This window comes from Macaca mulatta, chromosome 13 (genome assembly GCF_049350105.2).
Source record: "Macaca mulatta isolate MMU2019108-1 chromosome 13, T2T-MMU8v2.0, whole genome shotgun sequence".
Classification (NCBI taxonomy): Eukaryota; Metazoa; Chordata; class Mammalia; order Primates; family Cercopithecidae; genus Macaca; species Macaca mulatta.
This window is the reverse complement of record NC_133418.1, coordinates 116,030,983-116,056,582: the sequence shown is the minus strand read 5'-3', so window position 1 is coordinate 116,056,582 and position 25,600 is coordinate 116,030,983. Positions and strand designations below refer to the sequence as shown.

The 25,600-nt window shown below is 37.6% G+C and overlaps 1 protein-coding gene across 12 annotated transcripts in view; it reads right to left on the bottom strand.

The window, feature by feature from the left end:
• KIDINS220 (kinase D interacting substrate 220) overlaps window positions 1-25,600 on the bottom strand; it is a 110,406-nt gene that overhangs the window by 39,644 nt on the left and 45,162 nt on the right. For all 12 annotated transcript variants that reach the window (XM_077960176.1, XM_077960182.1, XM_077960179.1 and 9 more), the window contains 10 exons: window positions 23,797-23,961; window positions 22,634-22,813; window positions 21,736-21,901; window positions 19,284-19,435; window positions 18,817-19,106; window positions 12,370-12,510; window positions 11,392-11,635; window positions 11,143-11,231; window positions 9,229-9,373; window positions 2,809-2,971 (listed from right to left, as the gene is read on the bottom strand). In XM_077960176.1, coding sequence (XP_077816302.1) covers window positions 2,809-2,971; window positions 9,229-9,373; window positions 11,143-11,231; window positions 11,392-11,635; window positions 12,370-12,510; window positions 18,817-19,106; window positions 19,284-19,435; window positions 21,736-21,901; window positions 22,634-22,813; window positions 23,797-23,961 — 1,735 coding nt within the window. The remainder of the gene's footprint in view (window positions 1-2,808; window positions 2,972-9,228; window positions 9,374-11,142; window positions 11,232-11,391; window positions 11,636-12,369; window positions 12,511-18,816; window positions 19,107-19,283; window positions 19,436-21,735; window positions 21,902-22,633; window positions 22,814-23,796; window positions 23,962-25,600) is intronic.

Here is a 25,600-nt window from a genome sequence, read left to right as displayed (position 1 = left end):
AAATGCTGCAATAAAAACTAGACAGAAAATTTTTAGTTTTTATTTTACTCCCTTTCTTACTAAACGTATGTTTAAAAAAAAAAAAAAAAAAAAAAAACTCTCAAATGATCCAGACAAAAGCTTTCAGCTCAACACATAATTGCAAGAAAATTACAATAATTGTACCAATTAAAACCATCTTGAATGAACAGTGTGTCATCTTAATGTTCCTGTGGTTTACAGAGGGGTCTATTTAATTCGCTGAAATTGCTTTCCAGTGTTAGTATCAAATGTCATTTGTTAAAAGTTGAACAATTTAAAAAATAATTTAACAACGCAATTTCACCAAACACCAAGAACCAACATTTTCTTTTTCACCTGAATAAAGCCAGCAGATGTGTCATCAAATTGCTATAAAAATAAATGAGGCTTTTTATGGATTAAAAAAAAAATTTCACTACTAGCATTAAAAATACTATTTTCTGATTGTTTTTGCCAAATCAGATTTAATACAATAAATGAATATCAATTACATACTGCTGCTTTTTGTCGACTGTAAATAAAATTTTCTCTTTCAAATGACAAGCAATAGCATCAAAGAACTCAACTACAGTTAACTAGAAACATAATCATCTAGATTATTCTCACATACTTTAATATCTGGCTTTTCAATATGTTGATCAAAGTGTCTTCCTATAGTTTTTCATTCCAAATCCTTATTATATGTAATTATTTTAAGCCAATTCCTACGAATTATCAAAGACTGCTTACTATACTTTTTCTCTTCCTTAGACTAGCTACAAAATATTCTTTGTAAGTAGTTGCAGGCATTTAAGACTTAAATGTACTTATTTCACCAAAAAGAGAAGAACGGCATCTCAAAATCACCCCAAATCCAGCCCAGTCACAGTAACAAGCCTGCCAAAATGCCGAAGTTTAAAGTAATGAGTTGGTTTAATGGCAAAGCAAAGTTCACATCCCTCATTCTATCCCCGTCTAACACCTCCACACTTTCCAAAGCTACATAAGGCACCTAGCAGAGCACCTGATGGGAAGGAAGGAGGTCAGGAACACTAAGTGACCCAACCTCCTTAAGTCAGAACCCATGTGAGACAACTAGTTCTCCTGTGCCCAAGTTTACAAATTTCTTGAAATCTAGAAATACATTCCTGGAGTAATATACTTCTCCTAAACAATACCAGTTCAGACAGGGTCTAAGAATCTGAGGCAGCTGCAAATTCCTTCCACTACTGTTTCTTAAGCCATCAGTCCACAGTTCCTAAACGAAGGCTTATTCTTTTTTATGACATATTTTAATTTCACACAAATGATAACAACAACAATCTCAAGGACAGATGAGAGTGTCAAGGGATTACCTGTTTATATTAAATAGGGCTTTATGTATCAATATAACATGCAAAAAATAAACCTAATTATATTGGTATGAATTATTATGAAGCACTTAAATCTTTTTAAAAGTTAAGTTTTAACCGCTTAGTAATTACTGTTACTAGCAAGCATTCATAATTATACAGCACCTGTATTATAATACAAACGTTTATTCACAAAATAAAACCTTGTATGTACAATAAAATATTGTACTACAGAACCAAGAGAAAAACGAATCATGCATCTCACAATAAGATGATTTGTAAAACCTCAAAGACCAGATGCAATGCAGTACCACTTCTCAATAGGTAGACGGTAATTATTATCACTGCATCTACTGGAACACCTACTTGATACAGCACAGGTTTAAACCACTAAACTAATTTCACATAAACTAACCAGAAAAACCCAGAAGAGCTCAAATCTGTGGACTAATACAACCACCTCTATAATTCTAAAACCAGTTATTTACTTAGAAAACATTAAATGTGTACATAAAAAATAGGAACTAGAAAAATAAGAAAACCACATACTGACAATACTCTAAGGAAATAAAAGTTATCTGAAATCTCAGAAGTTTTAATATATAAACTATACACTAAGGCTGGGCACAGTGGTTCACGCCTGTAATCCCAGCACTTTGGGAGGCCAAGACAGGAGAACTGCTTGAGCCCAGGAGTTTAAGACCAGCCTGGGCAACACTGCAAGTCCCTGCCTCTACAAAAAATAAAAAGAAAGGCCAGGCGCGGTGGCTCAAGCCTGTAATCCCAGCACTTTGGGAGGCCGAGACAGGCGGATCACGAGGTCAGGAGATCGAGATCATCCTGGCTACCACAGTGAAACCCCGTCTCTACTAAAAAATACAAAAAACTAGCCGGGCGAGGTGGCAGGCGCCTGTAGTCCCAGCTACTCGGGAGGCTGAGGCAGGAGAATGGCGTGAACCCAGGAGGCGGAGCTTGCAGTGAGCTGAGATGCAGCCACTGCACTCCAGCCTGGGCGACAGAACGAGACTCCGTCTCAAAAAAAATAAAAAGAAAAAAATAAAAAGAAAGAGCCAGGCATCTTGGTGCACACCTACAGTCCCAGCTACTTGGGAGGCTGAGATGGGAGGATGACTTGAGTCCAGGAGTTTGAGGCTACAGTGAGCTATGATTATGCTACTGTGCTCCAACCTGGGTGACAGAGAGAGATCCTGTTCTAAAAAATTTAAAAAATTTTTAAATAAACTTTATATATCTGAAAAAGGAAAAGCATGTACAAATAAAGTCATAGATTTTTACATGATGGGATATATGCCTGTGCTAATACAACTCCAAAATTATAATGGAATTAATAAGAATGATTAAATCCAGAAGTATATATTTTATACATATTATTTTGTATTGTCTGCTTTATATGACTCAATCTAAAAGTAAAATATAAAGAGGTAAAAAAAGGTACCTTTCGTAGATGGTTTTTAATGTCATTTGATCTGGAATACCTTCAGTCTCTTCCAAATATAATATGAGCCATGAAGTCCGGTATGGCCACTGCTCGGTGAGGTTGATCCAGCTAGCAAGCCTGTCCCAGTTGAAACTAATCTGATTGGCTCTCAGTAATCGCCCTTTTAAAAAAATACAAAAACATTTTAAAATTAACAGATGTGCAATAGTATGTTAAGTAAAACAGGTAGTATATTCTCAAATATTTTAAATTTCTAAAATTTACCATTTAATTTATACTACAAATTCAAATCTAGTACTGCCACGGCTTCATTTTAGAAGAGCTGCACTAAGTAAAGCTTTTAGGGCTTAAACACAATTTCAATTCTAAAGCAATTTTTGGTTGTTTGATTTGCCACTGGTGAGATATACTTCTTCGACCACATACATGCAAGCAAACATCTTTCAGAATTGTGTTACACAGTTCACCACCACCCACAATCATTGAGCAGAACATCCATTTACCCACAATGGACCCCAGTCCTCTAAAGTGCCATCTGCTGAGATCCTACTGATGGACTATAAACAGATCCAAATATGCCAGTCCTTTCTCGTTGTATTACGGATGAATGGGCAATCCTATGCGCTTTCATTTTCACATACTAAGGGTCATCTATGTAAGTAACCTACCGACTGAGTTGTAATGTTTCCAATATTTATTATTTATGTATTTTAAAACAACCTTGTCTATTGCTGGGATTTTCTGAGGACTCTAATTCGCTGTTCTACCACTAGGCATCTGTACAGGTAGACTGTCGCAATCAAACTTTCAGAACAGAGGCCTTGTTTCATTGCATCATGTTTCACCGTGATTTGGTAGGAATTCTGAGCTGCTGATACTGTTGTTAAATTTTCAAACACCGTCAATTTTACTTCATCATTATCAATTTTGTTTGTATGTAGACTAAGATACCTACTTGTTTTAGTTCCAATATGAGTTATTTCTTTTCCTACTACTAATAGACATATAGATATAGATATATAGATAGATACAGATATATAGATATATAGCTATATAAGCCCCAATCTAATTCTTCCTATATCACCAGGCCCTCACTCCCTCAGCAAATCTGCTCATACACAGAATTTATATTTTCATGGCTGGATTCCTTTTCCCTGGAAGGTAAGATGTGAGCATTTGATGGAGATACGGCTATGTTGGAGATACACACACAGTGCTGTGTGAAAAGAGAAAAAGAGCACCAAATCCAGAAGCGGCAGTTAAGGGAAGGTTTCCTTAAGAATATAACCACTAAAAAGAAAAAGACACACACAAAAAAAAGAATATAACCAACCACTAGAACTAAGCTATGAAGAATGAACCTAAGTTAGTCTGGTGGGAAGGCACGGGCTGGCAGGGAAGGGAAGCAGAGTGAGGACATTCAGACAAAAGGAAGAGCAAATGCACCACGCATGCACGCAAAGTCATGAAGGAACTGGTAGACAGAGAGAACTGGAAAACTATTTTAAAAGTATGAGTGAATAGGCCAGGCGCGGAGGCTCACACCTATAATCCCAGCACTTTCGGAGGCAGAGGTGGGAGGATCATTTGAGGTCAGGAGTTCAAGAACAGCCTGGCCAATATGGTGAAATCTTGCCTCTACTGAAAATACAAAAATTAGCCAAGCATGGTGGCAGGTGGCTGTAGTCCCAGCTACTCGAGAGGCTGACGCAGAAGAATCACTTGAACCTGGGAGGTGGAGGTTACAGTGAGCCAAGATCACACCACCACACTCCAGCCTGGTGGACAGAGCGAGACTATCTCAAAAAAAAAAAAAAAAAAAGTATGAGTGAATAAAAATAAATATTCTATCCTAAGAATCTATCTAGCCTAGAATGAGTGACTAAAATTAAATATTCTATCCTAAGAATATATCTAGCCTATAATTAGCTAAAAAATAAAGCAATATCAAAAGAAAATTCTGAACAACGAATATGTCTAAGATAATTTTTTAATCTTATCTTCCAAAACAATCCAACAAAACAAGTTTGAAATAAAGTATATTTGATAAAGCACAATTTTTAATTAGGAAACCACTCAACTAAATACTTACCAATATTTATCTGCTAAAACCTCGAATTCTTTCCTGGTATTAATCTCTCTATTGCATGACTTTCCTAATAGCAACAACTATTTGCATGGTGTTCAGCCGGTAACATACACTTTTGCATACATGAGAATTGGGGATTCAAGAGGCTAAGTAACATGCCCAGGACTCAAACCCAAGTCTTTTGCCTTCAAATTCTATCCTTTCCAATAAAATATATTTCCCTACACACTTCCAACTAATGTTACCCAACGAAATGGAAAACATCACCAAAAAAGAAATCAAAATTTCATTAAAATACACAGATTTAAATCTGTGTATTATTTTTCAACACAGCACTTTTAAGCAATGAAACTAATGGCATTAGGGGCTTTTATAAAACGAAAATTTTACTTAGAAATTTTTCGGCCGGGCGCGGTGGCTCAAGCCTGTAATCCCAGCACTTTGGGAGGCCGAGACGGGCGGATCACGAGGTCAGGAGATCAAGACCATCCTGGCTAACACAGTGAAACCCCGTCTCTACTAAAAAACGCAAAAAACTAGCCGGGCAAGGTGGTGGGCGCCTGTAGTCCCAGCTACTTGGGAGGCTGAGGCAGGAGAATGGTGTGAACCCGGGAGGCGGAGCTTGCAGTGAGCCGAGATCCGGCCACTGCACTCCAGCCTGGGCGACAGAGCGAGACTCCGTCTTAAAAAAAGAAAAAGAAAAAGAAATTTTTCATGGGCAGAGCTACATTTGATGAGACATAAAAGACAAATATCTCTCATTTAACAATTAGAAAGTCTACTGTATAGTCAAAGACTAATATTAGAAAAATTCTTACATTTGAAATGTGGCTTTAGGAAGATATTTTCTTTCTATTCTGAAATGTGTAAACATCATTATTTTTAAAAATGTGTATCTCAGTATCAACTATTAAATGATGTTAACTTGGTCCTCTTTAGAGTGTCTGAAAATGTCTAAATATAATCCAAAATCCTTTCTATGGATTTGGGGCCTGTAAGGCTCAAAGTGAACTACCCAGGGGGGCTAGTTGTTTTTGTCTTTTTGTTTTTTTTAAGATGGAGTCTCACTCTGTCACTCAGGTTGGAGTGCCGTGGCACAGTCTCGGCTCACTGCAAACTCTGCCTCCTGGGTTCAAGCAATTCTCCTTCCTCAGCCTCCTGAGTAGCTGGGATTACAGGTGTGTACCACCACACCTGCTAATTTTTGTATTTTTAGTAGAGATGGGGTTTCATCATGTTGGCCAGGCTGGTCTTGAACTCCTGACCTCAAGTAATCCACCTGCCTCAGCCTCCCAAAGTGCTGGGATTAGAGGCGTGAGCCAGCACAACCAGCCAGTGGCTAGTTCTTTGACATCACTTCCCACCATTCTCTTTTGATCCCCAAAGTGCAACCACACTGGCCTCCAGCTGTTCCTGGATTTCCACCCCAGGGCCTCCACACTTGCTCTTCCTCTTGTTAAGATGCTTTTCTCAAGACAGATATAAAACTCAGTTCCCACTTCATTCAGGTCTCTTAGTCATTCAACAACAGCATCCCAGACATTGTTCTGGGTGCTGAGAAAACAGAAATAAGAAAGATAGATAGAAGGCCGGGCGCAGTGGCTCACACCTGTAATCCCAGCACTTTGGGAGGCCGAGGTGGGCGGATCAGGAGTTCGAGACCAGCCTGACCAACAAGGAGAAACCCTGTCTCTACTAAAAATACAAAAATTAGACAGGCGTGCTGGCACGTGCCTGTAATCCCAGCTACTTGGGAGGCTGGCGCAGGAGAATCGCTTGAACCTGGGAGGCGGAGGTTGCAGTGAGCTGAGATCACGCCACTGCACTCCAGTCTGGGCGACAGGGCGAGACTGTGTCTCAAAAAAAAAAAAAAAAGAAAGAAAAGTAGACAGATAGAAAACCTTTGCCAGGTGGATTTGAAATTCTACTGAGAGGAGACAGACAAAAACCAAAGAAACAAACAAACAAAAAAGTAAATGATGTAGTGAATTAGAGGTGATTTTTTTATGTTGAGTAAAGCAGGGAAGGGTAACACAAGGCATACCGAAGAAGATGTCATTTTATACAAGATGGTGAGGGAAGATCTTGTCGAAAAGCTGACATTTAAGCAAAGATTAAAAGGAAGTGAGAAACCCCATGATGCATATATCCAAAGAACAATCTGTACAGGCAGAAGAAATAGCAATCGCAGGAGCCTTTTGATGGAAGCATGTCTGACATTTTCAAGCAACAGCAAAGAAGTCAGTAAGGGATGGAGGAGGAGAATGGTGGGAGATGAGGTCAGAAGGGGGAAGGAGATGCAGAAAGGCAGATCATAAAGGGCTTTGTAGGAAACTATAAGGACTTAGATTTTTATTTTCAGTGAAATGAGGACACATTACGGAGTTCTGAGCAGAGACATAACATGACTGGCTTCTATTTTAAAAGAATCACTGTGGCTGCCGTATGGAGAATAGGCTGTAGAGAGAAAAAGACAGGAGTAGAGACCAGTCAGACTATTTCCATAATTAATAAAGGTAGAATACGAAAATGTATCTGATGAGGGTGGTATGCTAGAAATGGTGAACAGTGCTTATATTTTGGAAATAGACTGAAGACAGTGCTACAGAATATACTAGTAGATTGGTGGTGGTATACAAAAGGAAGATCAAGATTTTCTTACTTAAGGAACTGGAAGAGTTGGATTAATAGACAGGAAAGACATGGATGAAGTTTGAGTCAGAGAATCAAAAGTTCAATTGTAGACACATTATGTGTCAGATATATGTTGACACCATTAGATGTCAAACAAGCAACTGAAGAGCTATAGGGCTGAAAATACATATTTGAGAGTCGCTGGCATATAGATGGCATTTAAGCCTTTCAGAGTAAATGCGATCACCAGGTAGCAGGTCTAGATAGAAAAGGAGAACTCCAAGAAACACACTCAAGAGCATTGCAATGCTAAATGGGAAAGGGAGATGAAGACTCACCACCAGCACAGGAGGAGGAAATCCAGTCAGGGTGGCATTCTGGAAGCCAAAGGAAGAAAAGTTTTTCAAAGAGGAAGAGTGATCAACACACTGTCAAACGCCACTAATGGGGTCAAATAAGATGTGCGCTGGCCTGACCACTGAATTTTATAACACAGAAGCCACTGGTGACCTTGAAAATGCAATTTTACTGAACCAAGAGCAAGAGATTATTGGAATAGGTTAGAGAAAACAGAGGGAGATGAATATGAGACACAGGGACAGACAAGGCTTTTGAGGAGCTTTGCTGAGAAATGGGGTAGTAGCTAGAGGCAGAGGTGCGGTCAAGAGCAGCTTTTCTTGGGAAGGGAGAAACAATCTGTGTGTTGATGGGAGTAATTTTCGAGTGAGAGGGAGGGCTATATCCTGTTTACGGTGTGGTTTTCATGACACACATCATTCTGTGACATTATATCTTTTGGTCTTCTCTATTAGGGCAGAGACTTTATCTTGTTCACTGCTTATCTCCACAAAGGACAGAAATGTTACCTGGCATAAGGTAGACACTCACTACACATCTGTTAAATGAATATATATATGTTGATAACATACTAAAACATTCCCATTGTTGAACATAAATACAGTGAGGCTTGAGAACTCACTTAAAGGAATTTAAGTACCAAAAATATTGTAAGTATATTAGATACAACCTCACTTGGAATACAGTTCACAGCATGAACCCCAATAATATAAAACACAATTCTAGTATAACTATCATAATAGAGTTAACACTAGTAAATATTACAAAGTACCAATCAATACCTTGCAAAGAGACATATATTTTACAAACTAACTTACAAGTATTGATGTGGTTGCCCTGAAGCTATGAGCAAGCAGGAATTCACAAGGCAGGGAGCAGACTTCCATGCAGGGACTTCAGGCACAGGCAATAATCCTCAATTTTATTGTCAATATTTTTTATTCAAAAATATCATTTGAAAATTAAAACAATAATAGCATATAACATCTGAGTTTCAACATTGTAAATTGTAAGCTAATTTATACTCAGTAATACGAATTAGAATTAAATTATCTTTACAGCAAAAGAAAAATTAAACTTCAGATTAAGTGAAAGATTTTTTAAATCATAAAGTTTTAAAATAATGGTATACAGCTGATGGTTGATAATATCAGTTTTGACTTTTCATTGTCAAAACTAAAACTGACTTCATTAAGTGCACTTAATACAAATAAACCCAGTATTTAGCAATGTAAACATATACACACAATACATACCTACCTTTGTTTCTGAAATTAAATGGTTTTGTGAATGTTAAAGTTTATTATCGATCATAGACAATAAGAGTCAAAAGTCACCTGTCACAGAAACAATATTAAGTAATCTTCTCATGGTCTGGGGACTGATGTCACTGAACCAGTCCTCGGTAACCAGCAGTTTTGTAAGATCAAAGGACATCTGGCGAGTGATGGTCCTCTGCATCTGCCTTCTTCGGTAAGTGTCCTGAAACAGCACATCATCAGTGAGAAGGAACCCATGCGTCCAGTCTAGGAACTTAAGGCTTTCTGAGATGTTAATAAATTTTTATAGCAACAAAAAATCCAAAGTTTTAGTCAAAGAGGAATATCATACAGTAATAAATTATTATCCGTGAGGTAGAATCTTCACAAAGCAATTGTAAAGTCATATTCACAGCAACTGCATGAAATGCTACGGTTTAGCTTCAGATGCATTTTAAGTTACAGTGGTACAATTAGAGGAAGCTCAATGCCTTTAAGATTATAAGTAAGCAGAATTGTGTAAAGAGAATGATATTCAAACTCCATGGGGTCTGGCTATTTATAGGAACCCTTAAATAATAAAGCAAATAAGCCCTTGTCTGGTTTTAAGGATTCAGCATTTTGATTTTTAGGTTATTATTATTATTATTATTATTAGACAGGGTCTCTCTCTGCTACCCAGGCTGGAGTACAGTAGGGCAATCACAGCTCACTGCCACCTGGACGTTCTGAGCTTGGGCAATCCTCCCACCTCAGCCTTCTGAGTAGTTGGGACTACAGGCATGCACAACCACACCCATCTAATTTTTTATTTCTATTTTATGTAGAGGGTGTGACTATGTTGCCCAGGCTGGTATCGAACTCCTGGTCTCAAGTGATCCTCTCACTTCATCCTCCCAAAGTGCTAGGATTACAGGCATGAGCACTGCACCTGGCCTGATGTTTAGATATTTTAAAGCATGTGAAAACTGTGTCAAAGGGACCACCTCTCTAACTATCCTCACATCTCCATATGAACGAAAGGCACTCTACAGGGTGGATGGGCTAAAGGAATTCCATCTCATAAGAGGAGGAACAGGTACAACCAAGGTGTGCTCTTGTCTAAGGTCCTGATGCACAGGAAGGATGGATGCAACCATGCGGCACCCAAGGATGCCAGGCAAGAAATTAAAAATGATAAGTTATATATGCCTCTGAATTTAGTGCTGTCGATTGTCATTCATCATATTAACTTTGCATCCGTATCTGTAAAGGGTAGAGGCATAAAATCAAAATGTCACTGAAGACTTTTTTTTTAAAAGTAAAACATCCAAACTTAATGGTAGCAAATCAGAAAAAAACACAAGGCCAATAGTAGCTCAACTTCACTGAGTGTGAGTGGCACTATCACAACTGCCCTGCAAGTGATTATCTCCCTGTCATATGCATACAGACATATAAAGAGAACATGCCCTCGTCCCGTACAAACAAGATAGGGAGGTCAGGGAAACCAGTGTGTTGAAGGAGAAACCCCCAGTGGCTGGGAAGGACACAAGTCACTGTGTGGTAGAGAACAAAGAGTGAGCATCCCACAAGCATTTAGGGAAGGACGGCCAACAGGAAGGAAGACAAAGCCAGGAGTTTTCTCACACTACAAACCTTTCTCCCCTACTGCTATGGTGGCAACAGGCATAGCTCAACCTGACCAGGAATGAATACAGTGGTTCTCAACCCTGGATGAAATCATTTGGCAAGCTTTAAGATCTGAGGGATCAGGAGCAGCACCTGGGCTGAGAACAGGCTGGGACCCCTATACGAAGTACAGTTGTGAGGGTTCTAGGTGCGGACATTCCCTGAAACACATGAAGCTGAAAGGGAATTCAATGATAATGTTTATTTGAAGAGCTTAATGCAATATTTACAAAATATTATTTAAGTGGCATCATCTTAATTTTATTTGTATTCAAATAAATAGCAATACAAACATACAGATTGAAACCAATGGCATCTTACCCGTCTATTGAGAGCTGTCTTGCTACCAAGTTTTGTCATCTCCCCAAGGCTGTTCTGTGAAACTCTTCTGTCAGCATCTTCCTGTATCCCTTAAAGAATTTATCAAGACAGCATCACTTACACCAAAATTCTGTTGTATATTTAAAGAAATGTGAAATAACAACATTTTTCAAGGTAAAAAAGAGAGTCGCCATAAAGAAACAACGAAACTATTTCAAACTCAAAGTACTTTAGGAGCCTGAGCTTTACCTGTAGTATCTGAGCATGGAACGTCCCCATTTGTTGCTGAAGTTACGAGAAATTTTCTTGCATTGCTCAGTCCACGACTATTAAGGAACACAGGCAAATGCACTATGTTGCGCATGTAGTCATGGCCATTTATATTCGAATCCCGAAGCACACTATTGAGGTTCTGGTTAATTGCCTTTATGATAATATGTGGATCACTTGCAAAAATGGCAATGAAAGGGCCTTTTGAAAACAGAACTCGGACCTGTGGTAGAAGACATGTACAGCTGTGACACACATTTTAATTGTCCAAAAGAATAAGGCATCTCTTCAAAATATGTGCTATCTTTTGGTGACTCTATTTCTAAACTACTATTTCTTGTTCATCAAAACTTATTCTGTACAGAAGCAAAGTTTATTGACAGCTCAGTCTAGGTTTGTTGTCATCTAACATGGATAAAATCTGCAAAGAAAATTTATATTGTCCTTCTTTCAGACATTTACAGTCTGCTAAAGAGATAAATCAACACACATGAGAAACATTCACGAACACACATGAGGTACTGGGCACACTGGTCTCTGCCCAAAGTCAAATCACTATTGCTCATAACATACCTTACAGAGAGCCCCACTGATGTACTTGCTTTAATTAAAAAAAAGCTACAAATTCTGTGGGCTTCCTGTGTTATCTTGGATTCTAACCATAACTATCTGCAAAGAAAAGCTTGAGCCACACTGCAGACTTAAGAGATGCTCTATTCATTTTTTTCTCACAGTGCCATTAAGCTAAATTATTTAAATCTCTTTGTGACTAAACATTTACTCTTTCTATGTTTCTGCATAAAGAATGGTTGATTTTACAAAAGAAAAATCACAAAATGAATAGGAACTACTCAAATAAAAACAAATTCCATTCTATTTTTAGATATTTGTGAAGTCACACATTCTCTCAAGTGCCACAACATAACAACAGCGACTTTTGAGGTGGCGCAAACATACAGTGTCCAGCATCTGAAGGACTTTGTCCTGCTCACAGGCATCTAATCCATCGATGATGACGACCAGCCTTGTCTGATTCTGAGTGAAGCTGTCAATGGTTTTTGCCATCCTGGCCATCAATTCTACTTCACATTTAAGAACCTGTATTGCAAAGGAAGGTATAGAAAGCACTGAAGGAAGATCCAAGAAGCTTAAACATATTTCTTAGAAAATGTGATAGAAAGTCATCTAATAGGAACAGAAGACATTCGAAGTCCGTGCTGCCAGTTGTGGTTCCACTTAAAATAAGAGCAAGTACTTCACAATTTACCAAGTGACTACACATAAATTACAGCAGTTGATCCTCAGAATGACACTGTGGGATAGACACTACCATATCTGTTCTAAAAAGAACAAACTGGGTTGAGTGACTAACTTGCCAAGGTCAGAGGCTCTGACTGTCAAAAGATTCAGATCTGGATGCAAATCCAAATGATCGAAGCACTACACTGCTGCTGGCTCTCTGATGGCATCTGACCTTGACCACAGGAATGAGCTGCAGAATTCTATAAAGTCCCTTTCACTTTGAAAAACAAAATCCTGTATTATTTATTTTGGTGGTTCAATTTGCTATTTTCAAACACAGATCTCTTTACTGGGCTCTAGAGGAACTTATATTATTAGATAGTAGTTGCTAACTCTTTCAAATAACTTATAAAAGTCTATTTTATAAAAACATGCTATTGTTATAATGTTTCTCACTCCAAATATGTATTTCCACTGGAAAAATCTGAAATAGAACTCAAAATAAATAAAAGGACTGCTGGTTTCTGGTTCTACATATATGTAAACACTTTAGAAGTGGCCACTCCTTGATTATGTATGCTTATATATGTGTGTGTGGGTGTGTGTGTGTGGGGGGGTGTGCGTATAATGTGCATATTTAATATGTATGATTGTATATGTAAATGAAATTAAGGACAACAATGATACTGGAGATGGGAGAGAGAAATTAGGATTATTTTGCTTTTATAAGATAAACTACCTGAGAAGTGATACAGTATTACTTGAAAGTGGGCTTGGATTCGTTGTAAACGCATATTGCAAACTGTAGGGCAACCACTAAAAAAAAAGTTTAAAAAAAAGTACAATTGATATGCTAAGAAAGGTGAGAAAATGAAATCATATAAAATGCTCAATAAAAGCATAAAAGACAAAAAGTAGAAGACAAAAATAGGAACAAATAGAGCAACAAATAGAAAACAGTAGCAAATACAATAGATATTAATTCATCTAAATCAATTATCCCTCTGAATGTCAGTGTTCTAAAGATACCAATTAGAAGAAAGAGATGTCAGAGATGATCAAAAAACAAGAGCTAATTTTATGTTATCTACAAGAAACCCACCTTACATAAAAAGACACATGTAGATTAAAAGTAAATGAATGGAGAAAGATATACCAGCACCAATCAAAAGACAGTGGGAGTAACTATATTAATTTCAGACAGACAGAGTAGACTTCAAAGCAAGGAAAGTAACTGGGATTAAAGAGGGGCATTACATAACAACAAAGGAGCTGATTCTCTAAGGAGACATAACAATCCTAAACATTTACATATCTAAGAACAGAGAATCAAAATATATAAAACAAAAGCTGACAGAACTGCAAGAAGAAATAGATAAATACACTATCATAGCTGGAGACCTCAACACCATTCTACAAGGACAGATGCAGCAGTCAGAAAACCAGTAAGGACGCAGTTCAGCTCAATACCACCATCAATCAACTTGGTATGACAGACATCTACAGTTACTTCATCCAGAAAAAAATAATTCACATAAAGCATTCACCAAGATGGACCACATTCTGAGCCATAAAACACACCATAACAAAATTTTTTTTTTTTTTTTGAGACGGAGTCTCGCTCTGTCGCCCAGGCTGGAGTGCAGTGGCACAATCTCGGCTCACTACAAGCTCCGCTTCCTGGGTTCACGCCATTCTCCTGCCTCGGCCTCCCAAGTAGCTGGGGCTACAGGCGCCCACCACCACGCCTGGCTAATTTTTTGTATTTTTAGTAGAGACGGGTTTTCACCATGTTGGCCAGGATGGTCTCAATCTCCTGACCTCATGATTCACCTGCCTCGGCCTCCCAAAGTGCTGGGATTACAGGCGTGAGCCACCGCGCCCAGCAACAAATTTAAAATAGAAATCATGCATACAATGTCTACCCTCGGTGGAATTAAACTAGAAATCAAAAACAGAAAGATAATTGGAAAATCCCAAAACATGTACAGATTTTAAAACACACTTCCAAATAACACATGGGTCAAAGAAAAAAAATCTCAAGAGAAATTTTAAAATATTTTGAACTAAATAAAAATGGAAACACAACTTATCAAAATTTGTGGGATGCAGCAAAAGAACTGCTAAGAAGAAAATGTATAGCACTGAATGCATGTATTAGTAACGAATAAAGATATAAAATCAATAATCTGGCTGGGTGCAGTGGCTCATGCCTGTAATCCTAGCACTTTGGGAGGTCAAGCAGGGTGGAGCACTTGAGCTCAGGAGTTCGAGACCAGTGTGGGCAACACGATGAAACCCTATCTCTACAAAAATTAGCCAGGCGTGCTGGCATGTAGCCTGTGGTCCCAACTACTCAGCAGGCTGAGGTGGGAGGATTCCTTGAGCCCAGGGGGCAGAGGTTGCAGTGAGCTGGGACTGCACCACTGCACTACAGCCTGGGCAACAGAGTGAGATTCCATCTCAAAAAATAAATAAATAAAAATAAAATAAAATTAATAATCTAAGCTTCCACCTCAGGAAAGCAGAAAAAGAAGAGCAAATTAAATCCAAAGTAATCAGAAGAAAAGAAATAATAAAAACTAAAACAGAAATAAAACAATGAAACCAAAAGCTAGTTAGGTCAAAAGGTAAACACAACCAGTAAGCCTTGGACTAACTAAGATGAAAGAAGAGGGAACACAAATTCAGAATAACAGCACATGAAAGACAGGTTATCACTTTAGACCTCATGGAAAAAATAGGATAATAAAGGGATACCACGAACAACTCTATGCCCACAAATTTGATAACTTAGATAAACGGACCAGTTCTTTGAAAGACATAATTTGCCAAAATTCATAAGAACAGGCCTGTATCTATTGAAGAAATTGCATCAATAATAATTTTTCAAAACAGAAAGCACCAGGCTCAGAAGGGTTCATGAGTGAAGTCTACCAAGCACTTACAGAAGAAATTATACTAACTCTACATAGCATCTTTCAGAAGACAGAAGCAAAGGGAATGCTTCCTAACTCATTCTATGAAGTCAGCATCACCCTAATACCAAAACCAAAGTCATGACCAGAAAAGCAAACTACAGATCAATAAATATCTCATGGACATAGATACAAAAATCCTCAACAAAGTATTAGCAAATCATATGCAAATATATAAAAAGAATTATACACCACAATCAAGTGAGATTTATGCCAGGTAGGTAGGGCTGGTTCCACATTCAAAAATCAATTAATGTAATCCATCACATCAACAGACTAAGCTGGGCACAATGGCTCACACCTGTAATCCCAGCACTTTGGGAGGCCAAGGAAGGTGGGTCGCCTGAGGTCAGGAGTTCGAGACCAGCCTGATCAACATGGTGAAACCTCGTCTCTTCTAAAAATACAAAATTAGCTGGGCGTGGTGGTACATTCCTGTAATCTCACCGACTTGGGAGGCTGAGGCAGGAGAATCGCTTGAACCCGGGAGGCGGAGGTTGTAGTGAGCTGAGATGGCACCACTGCACTCCTGCACTCCAGCCTGGGCAACAAGAGTGAAACTCAGTCTCAAAAAAAAGAAAAACAGACTGAAGAAGAAAGATCACATGATTATATAAATAGATACAGAAAAAGCCAACACCCATTCATGGTAGAAACTCTCAGTAAACTAGAAACAGAGAGAAACTTCTTCAACTTGATAAAGAATATCCATAGTTAACATCATACTTAATGGTGAGAACATGAGAACATATACTAAGATCAGGAACGAGGCAAGGATGTCCCTTTTCTTACCACTCCTTTTCAACACAGTACTGGAAGTCCTAACTAACGCAATAAAACAAACAACAACAACAACAAAGGAAAAAAAAGGTATGAAGATTGGGAAGAAAGAAAACTGTCTTAGTTCACAGGTGACTTGACTCTCTATGTAGAAAAACTGAAAGAATCAACAACAAAAAAACCTCCTGGGACTAACAATTATAGCAAGGTTTCAGATTAATATACAAAATTTGATCACTTTCCTATATATCAGCAATGAACAAGTCAAACATGAAATTAAGAACACAATTACTATCTATATTAACACTGCAAAAAATGAAATAGGTATAAATCTAACAAAATATGTATAAGATCTATATGAGAAAACTACAAAACTCTTGAAAGAAATCAAGGAAGAACTAAATAAATGAGGAGATATTCCATGTTCATGGATAGGAAGACTCAATATTTGACCTATAGATTTAATGCAATCTCAATGAAAATCCCAGCAAGTTATTTAAGGTGAATCAAAAGTTCCTATGAGGAGAAAAAGACCCAGAATAGCTATCACAATATTGAAGGAGAAGAACAAAATAGGAGGACTGACACTACCCAACTTCAAGAAAATAAAGCTAGAGTAATCAAACAGTGTGGTATGGGCAAATGAATAGACAAAGAGAAAAGAGAGCCCAGAAACAGACCTACACAAATGTAGTCAATTGGTCTTTGACAAGCGGCAAAGGCAATACAATGGAAGAAATAGTCTTTTTAACAAATGGTTCTGGAACAACTGGAAACAAAAAAAGAAAAGAAAGGGTAGAGGAGAGGAGAGGAGAGGAGAAGAGAGAGGAGAAGAGAAGAAAAGAGAAGAGAAGAGAACAGAAGAAGAAGCAAAGAAGCCAGCAAGAAAGCAAGAAAGAAGAGAATCTAGACACATTCACACTTCACAAAAATTAACTCAAAATAGCTCACAGACCTAAATGTAAAAATATAAAACACCTACAAAATAACAGAGGATAAAATCTAGATGACTACAGGTTTGGTGTTAACTTTTTAGATAGTACACCACAGCAAGATCCATGAAAGAAAGAATTAATAAGCTAGACTTCATAAAAAATGTCTGCTCTGCAAAAGACACTGTCAAGTGAATGAAAAGCAACCCAAAGAATGGGAAAAAATATTTGCAAAAAGCATGTCTGATAAAGGACCATTATCCAAAATATACAAAGAACTTTTAAAACTCAACAATAAGAAAATGAACAACCTGATTGAAAAATAAGCCAAAGACTTTAACAGCGAATTCACCAAAGAAGACATACAGATAGCAAATAAGCACATGAAAATACGCTCCACAACACGTGTCATCAGGGAAATGCAAATTCAAACAATAAGATACCACTGCACACCTATCAGAATGGCCAAAATCCAGAACACCAAAAATACCAAACGCTGGTGAGGATGTGATGTGGAGCAACAGGAGCCTCATTCATTTCTGGTGGGAATGCAAAATAGTACAGCCACCTTGGAAGACAGTTTGGTTGTTTCTAACAAAACGAAACACCATACAAGCTAGCAATCACACTCCTTGGTATTTACCCAAAGAGTTTTCAACTCCTTTATGTTCATACAAAAGCCTGTACACAAAAGTTTATAGCAGCTTTATTCATACTTGCCAAAACCTGGAAGCAATAAAGATGTCCTTCAGTAGGTAAATGTATAAATGAACTGTGATATATCCAGACAATGGAATATTAGCCATGCTAAAAAGAAATGAGCTAGCAAGCCATGAAAAGACACAAAGGGAAACTAAATGCATATGACTATGTGAAAGAAGCCAATCTGAAAAGACTACACATGTATGATTCAACTAGATGACATTCTGGAAAGGGCAAAACTATGGTGATAGGAAAAAGAAATGGTAGCCAGGGATTAGGGAGGAGGGTGGAGGGAAGGGTGAACAGGTGTGAACAGGTGAAGCACAGAAGATTTTGAAGGCAATAAATCTACTCTGTATAAGACTATAATGGTGGATACATGTTACACATTTGTCCAAGCCCATAGAATGTACCACACCAAGAGCGAACCCTAACGTAAACTATGGATGCTGGGTGATTATGATGTGTCAACCTAAGTTCGTCAGTTGTAACAAATGTACTGCTCTGGTAGTAATGGTGCTAACTGGGGAGGCTCTGTATGTGTCGGGGAAGTGGGTATATGGGATATCTTTGCACCTCCCTCTAAATTTTGCTGTGAACTTAAAACTACCTTAAATTATAGTCTTGAATGAATGAATGAACAAATTAACTAACCTAAAATAAATGCAACACTTTAACACTTAGAGAGTATACTTTCTAAAGCCCAAATGAGCATGGCAGTGGCAGCACATTCACATTACAATTGTTTCTAATAACCAGTGGGTGCTTACTTTCATGAATCCTTCGCTTTTCAATTTGTGCAGTTTGGAGGCTGCATTATGGAGGCGCTTTCTTTGGGAATTCAGGAGGGAGTCCAGCACTTGCCACCATGTACGACAGTTCAACACAAAGGCCAATCCCACTATAGATGCGATTGATATGAGGACAGCATTTACAGTCAGATGCTTTGGGTCAACTCTAAATATAGCCAGAAGAGTAATTCCAGATATAATGCAGCCAATGATAAAAAGGAAGATGACAAAAGATGGGAGACAACATGTTTTTTTCCATTTCTTTTTACCTGTAATGCAACAAATGGTTTTAATGATTACTAATATATCAAGTATCTAGAAAATCCTAACATTATAGTCACAGTACCTGATGAGTCTAATGTTCAAGGTATGTTTCATGAAAATAAATTGAACATCCATCCCACCCCGACCCCTTACACACAAAGAAGGAAGGAAAGAAATCCTACCCTGAGTATCTTCAGTCTTGAATACTCGAAAAAGCCTGGTTGCCAAAAAGCCAAACTCTCTTTCACAAGCATCCGAGAGGGTTGCAATCATTTCAGCCAGAGAAGTTTCTCCACCTACACTGGACAGTCTATTGTAATCTGTAAACAAAAACCTTGAAGAAAAGAACAAATCAAACATTACTTTGGTATCTAAAGTAACAAATAACTTAAATGTATATATGTCATCTTTGCATCATTTACCCTTTATTTTATTTCTCTTTCAAAATATTGTTTTTTAAATTCCAAGGAGGGAAAAGAATTTGTAATTAGGTAGCTTCCACTTCTAAAATCTTACATACTTTTCTTAGGAAAAAAACAGTAATAAAAGTGAAATATACAGAGTCATATGAAGTAATTCTGACTAAGGACAGTCGGGGGAAAGTTATGCCAGAACTTAGATGTGAAGTACCGGACACCCCAGCAGACCTGATGACACAGTGGTTAAAAGGTGACACCCGTGTCATGATGTGACCACCAAGAGTTGCACAAAGAAAGTTTTCTAACACCAACGAAAGAGACTCTAACCCTGAAAAAATAGTAATTACATTCATTAAAGAATTTCAAGCCCAGTAATACCATTTAAAAACTCAAGTTTTAGAAAGGCTTATTTATAGCCTCAACATCTGCCAGGGATTGAGAAATAGTTGTAAAGTATTCTCTTCACAATTGTTCTTAAAAATTAAGTGAATTATTTGTATTCTGAGTCTCTGAATCATTATTATTTCTGTATTAGTTCCTTTCTCCCTTCCATCTGTAAATTAAACTCTCATCTCAGTCCAGTAGATAAGCATTGCTCTCAGAATACAATCTGCATTATACTGTGTGGTCTTGATGATGCTATTTTAATTGTTCTAACTGAAAAAAAAAATACCACCTCATTAATTTAGACTGGTTTCCTTATTTTCTGTAAAAACATTCTCCCAATTATTTTATTCTGTTTTCCTTTTAACTTTTTCACTTTTAAATCCTTTTCTTAATACTTAATTCTATATGCTAGTTACTTAAAAGTTTTCACCTTTATTTTTCTCTTATATTCAGTTTTAATATTTTATCTGATTTGGCCTATTTATTTTCATCTTAAATTACACTTATTTTTTCTTATAATTTAAAATTGTTTCATCTTTTAATGCTTTTTATTTATTTAGAGACAGGGTCTCCCTTTGTCGCCCAGGCTGGAGTGCAGTGGCATGATCTTGGCTCACTGTACCCTCAACCTCCCAAGCTTAAGCAGTCCTCCCGCTTCAGCCTCCCATGTAGCTAGAACTACAGGCGGGCCACCACACCCAGCTAATTTTTTTATTTTTTGTAGAGATGGGGTTTCGCCATTACCCAGGCTTGTTGTGAACTCCTGAGTGCAACCAATTGCCTGCTTCGGACTCCCACAGTGCTGGGATTACAGGTGTGAGCCACCACATCTGGCCTTAATACTATTTAAATTCTTACATTGCTTACTTCCATTGACTTTCTTTTGCTTTTAATTTTCTAGCCTTTTTTTTCTTTTTTTTTTCCATTTTACCTTCTTCTGGAGTCCTCTACCTTTCCTTTATTCCTGGACTTAAACATTTTTCATCTTTTCTGTTTTCTCATACATTTCCTACTTAGTATGAATAATAATTTTAGATAGACATGTGAATATATTTCCTGAGCTGAGAAAAGCACAGCTCAGAGAGGGGAGCTGGGTTTCCCCAGGTTAACTGCTCACATAAGGAGGGGCCAGGTCTCCAACCAGGAGCTCTCTGGGAACCAAGGCCATTGGCTGGACCCTTCCTCCATCCAGTGCTCTCTTCAAAGTGTGTTCCAAAGGACAGTAACAGGTGACATAACAGGGAGAAAAGGTTTATGCTCAAATAAAATTTGGTAAATAAAGGTTAAACAGCTTTCTTTATGGAAAGGTGCCTCTGATCCTTTAACGTACAAGAGGGACACATAATCTGAAGTGTTTCCCACAGTATTTGACCAGGGCATGTTTTTATTTTTGTATGTAAAAGGTTCCAGGTACCAATGTTTTTTGGAACATACATTGAGAAATTATACTCTATAAACTTTTTTTTTGAGACAGAGTTTCGTTCTTGTCACCCAGGCTGGAGTGCAATGGCACGATCCTGGCTCACTGCAATCTCTGCCTCCCTGGTTCAAGCGATTCTCCTGCTTCATCCTTCCAAGTAGCTGGGATTACAGGAATGCACCATGATGCCCCCTCTAGTTTTGTATTTTTAGTAGAGATGGGGTTTCACCATGTTGGGCAGGCTGGTCTCGAACTCCTGACCTCAGGTGATCTGCCCACCTCGGCCTCCCAAAGTGCTGGGATTGCAAGGGTGAGTCACCGCGCCCGGCCCCTATAAATTTTTTGAAGTGAAAAATATTTTTTTCTGAATCTCACTGAAGATTTCTTCTGTCAAATGGAACAACTCACCTCACAGGTAAAGCTTTAGTAGTCTGCTCTGGCAACTCAGGTGGATTCACAAACATCAATTTAAGGAGGAGTTCCAAATATCCAATATGTCTTGCCAATCTAGTGCTGAGGACCCAGGCCCAATTCCAACTCTCTCCTTCTCTTCGTCCACCAAAGTAAATGACAACTGAAATTCACAGTTTAAAAAAGTTATCCAAAGCAGTCATCAGTCAAGCAGATCTTTTCTCCAAAGATCAAATATCAAGCAATGACAGCTAAGCTTACATAGCTTTCTATGGTCCCATACTATTTCCTAACTACTCCTCAAAGAATTCCATTAACCTCCCCTAAGATACAGTAGATACAAAAAACGAAAAGTAAACTGACTAAAATATGCCTTAAACAGAAACATAACTGCAGTTCAGATTCAAATGCAAATGACTTTGGATTTATCACTATTTGCAACTGGTAAAGTTGGTTATCAGTTCCTCTTACAGTAAATCTATTTCTTTTCTTGCAACTGAAGACATCCCCAAGAATAGGGATTATATTTTTTTACTTTGCTTTTAGATAAAATTAAAAGTACAGACATGGTCAAAATGCTCAAGAGCACGCCGTGATGGCTCAGAAGCCCTCTTTTCAGAAAAAAGATTTAAATATAAATCATTAATTAAAGGAAGTATAATAATCTAGGGTCTTACTTCAAGATTAACAAGTAGTACATTAGTTTATAAGCTACTTCCGCCAAGTTGTGAGTTATGTTTCTTTAGGAAAATTTATGAAGTAGCAAAAAGGTCAATTTTCTCACCCTATTAGTGAAAATCACATACAGGTTTTCAAAGACAGATAATTTTTTTTCTTTATCTATGAATCTTAACATTTTCTCCATTTTTGAAAAAGATAAAAAGCAAAAACTTACTAAAGAATATATATAAGAGAGCCAAGAAGCTCAATGACACTGCTATTCCAAGATTCGGATGGACCGTGAAGGCAAACAATAAACCAAGCCCTCCACAAAGTAGCAGGGTAAGAAACACTATGAGCCACGAGAACTGAAAGAGAGGCTCAATCTGTTGTCCGGCGAAGGTTTTCATTTCATCTGAAAGATAATTTAGTATGAAACCTTATTCCTGTTTAAAGAAACACAACTTTTAACACGATTTGCAGTTTTCACATTTTCAATGTAAACATTTATTGGGCACTTTACTAGGTCCCTAGATAGAATACTGCTACTTAACCATTTTAACCAGTGTTCTCTTGCCAAGATGAACATCTCACCGCCAGGACCACAGCTAGGCCTGAATCACCACCCTCTCCTGCTTCACGTGGAGGATGTACGAAATCCCTTCTCATATACTCCCACCTGTCAAGATTTTCTTGAGATTTTTTGTGGTTTGCATTAACACAAACATTACGCATATGCATATTGTTTCCACATGCAAAAATAATACTCTGTATCTTCAAACTACATGTCACCACCATTCCACTGTGATCGTCCTCATCCCTTCTCCCTCCAATCACAATTGAGAATACTGTGCTTAAAGGTACATGTTGAGCCCAAAGGAGCCCCATACAAGTTATTCTTTGTGCAAAACTCTGGGAAATTTTTACAGGCAATACTGAAACCTATCCTTGAAGAACGAGCAAGATTTTGCCAAGCAAAAGGCATACGTGTTAGGTGGGTGGTAGTGAGGCCAGCTAAGAAGCTGCTTATAGAGGGAGCAACCTGGGAAACACGTCTGGTCTGTTCTTGCAAGAGCAAACAGTCCTCTGTGACTGAAGCTGGGGCACATGCCAGAGGTGGTACTGGCAGGTGGGACCATGCAAACTGACAAGTCTGTGAAGGGCCCAAAAAAACCTGCCAGCAAGGGTTTTCATGTAGGTTTATCACACAACTGGATCTGCTTTAGAAAGAGAACTCAAATGACCATGTGAAGGACCAACCAGAGGGGAGTTCATCTCAGTAAACCGTGTAACACACATGCTCATACAGAAAGCGGTCTTCCTCTTTATTTCAGAAAAATCCCCAGAGAAAAAAACCTTGTTTTACATATAGAGACTTTGTATAAGCAAGCTCTTTACCTTCTAGTTTCTTGAGTAAGAAAGATTTCCCACTTCCCCACTGTGCATATAACCCCACACAAATAGGTGGCTGCATGGTCGGCTCACTGAGAATATCTGCTAGGGCACTGCTATATAAATCATACCCAAGCATGTCACCATCTGTTTCAGTAGGAGACAAGTGTCCTGTAATTAAAACACATCATATCTTACGTTAAACAGTGGAATTACTATTAGAAAGGAACACTATTTTCATTTATTGTTTACTTGATTAGAAAGGAAAAAATTATTTCAAATGTTTATAACCATGTAAAGACAGTTTCAGGGAGTCTCTGAGCCTACTCTGACTTGGAAGGCTACCTGATTTAAAATTTAAAAAAAAAAGTTTCAGAGATTCTTAAATTACTATCATATTTCATAGAACTTAAGATACCTATTAATTATGAGATACATCTTTTTATATATAACTAAGAAAGAACAAAATGCTGCCAAATTGTGACATCATGCTTTCTTGTCCATCACTTACAAGACACATACCAATTTCAGAGATGTTAAATTATGGGAACAGTGTGCATTTCAGAATCAGTAACATATGATGATTAACACAAATGAGTATGTAAAATAAATTTAATATGTGTAATACCGATACAAAGAAAGTTACAAAATGTTACTGAAGAGCATAATAGATAAGAGAAAAAGAAACATTCTATGATTCCAAGCAGAAAGGTTCAGCAATTCTCCCAAATTATTCTGTCACTTCAAGGTAGTTCTAATTAAAAACCCATGAGAATTTTGTTTTAATTGAAAGGAAAGAAGAACATGTAAGAATAGGAAAAAAATAATAAAGACTACTGAAGGGTAGTTGTCACTGGAGAATAAAAATGTAAAACAATAATTTGAACATTCTGGAACTCATATAGGATATTAACATAAGTGGCATTTCAAATAAGGCAGGAAAGGATGAATTAGTAAGTGGTGTTGGGAAAGTTTAATCATTCATGAAAAAAATTAAATTAAAATGCTACATACCTCATAGCCTTAACAAAATTTTCTGAAACATTAAAAAATTAAGTAGAAAAAAGTAAAACCATAGAAGTAATAGAAGAAAATACAGGAGAAACTTTAAAAATCTTTGTTTAAAAAGGCTTTTCTTTCTCAATGTAATACTAAGGCCAGAACTGCAGGAAAAGACTAATGAATTAACTACAAAAATGTAAAACTTTTGAATGCGGAATAAAAATCCATGACCATCAACCAAGAGTGTGCTGAGGAGAGGGGAATGCAGCACATAGGACACACCCAGGATCAATATCCATAACACAGAAAGACTCTTACATCAATTTTTTTTTAATATTGAAAACTAAAAAGTGGACAAAGGATACTAAAAGGAAACTGGCAAGAATACAAGTAGCCTATGAATATATTACATATTATCTAAGCCAAAAGGCTCAGAAGCAATAGCCTGTAAATATATTACAAGATCTCAATTTCACTAATAATTTTAAAACACAAATTGAAATTAGATTTTTTTTTCTTATTTATCTGATTTGCAAAGAGTAAGAGGCTGGAAATACCCAGTGCTAGCAAACTTGTGGGGAATTGTGGTATCTTACACTGCCAGAGGGAGAAGAAATTTTTACAACCATTTTGGAAAGTGTATCGAAACTACTGGCATCCATTGACTTAGGAATTCTACTTGTGGGAATTTACCCTAAGAAAATAATCCTAATTGTACCCCCTGAATCTCTAATACTATTTTCAAAAGAAAGAAAAAAAATCCTAGAAATAAGAGTCAACGAATATATGTACAAAGGTGTTCGCTGCA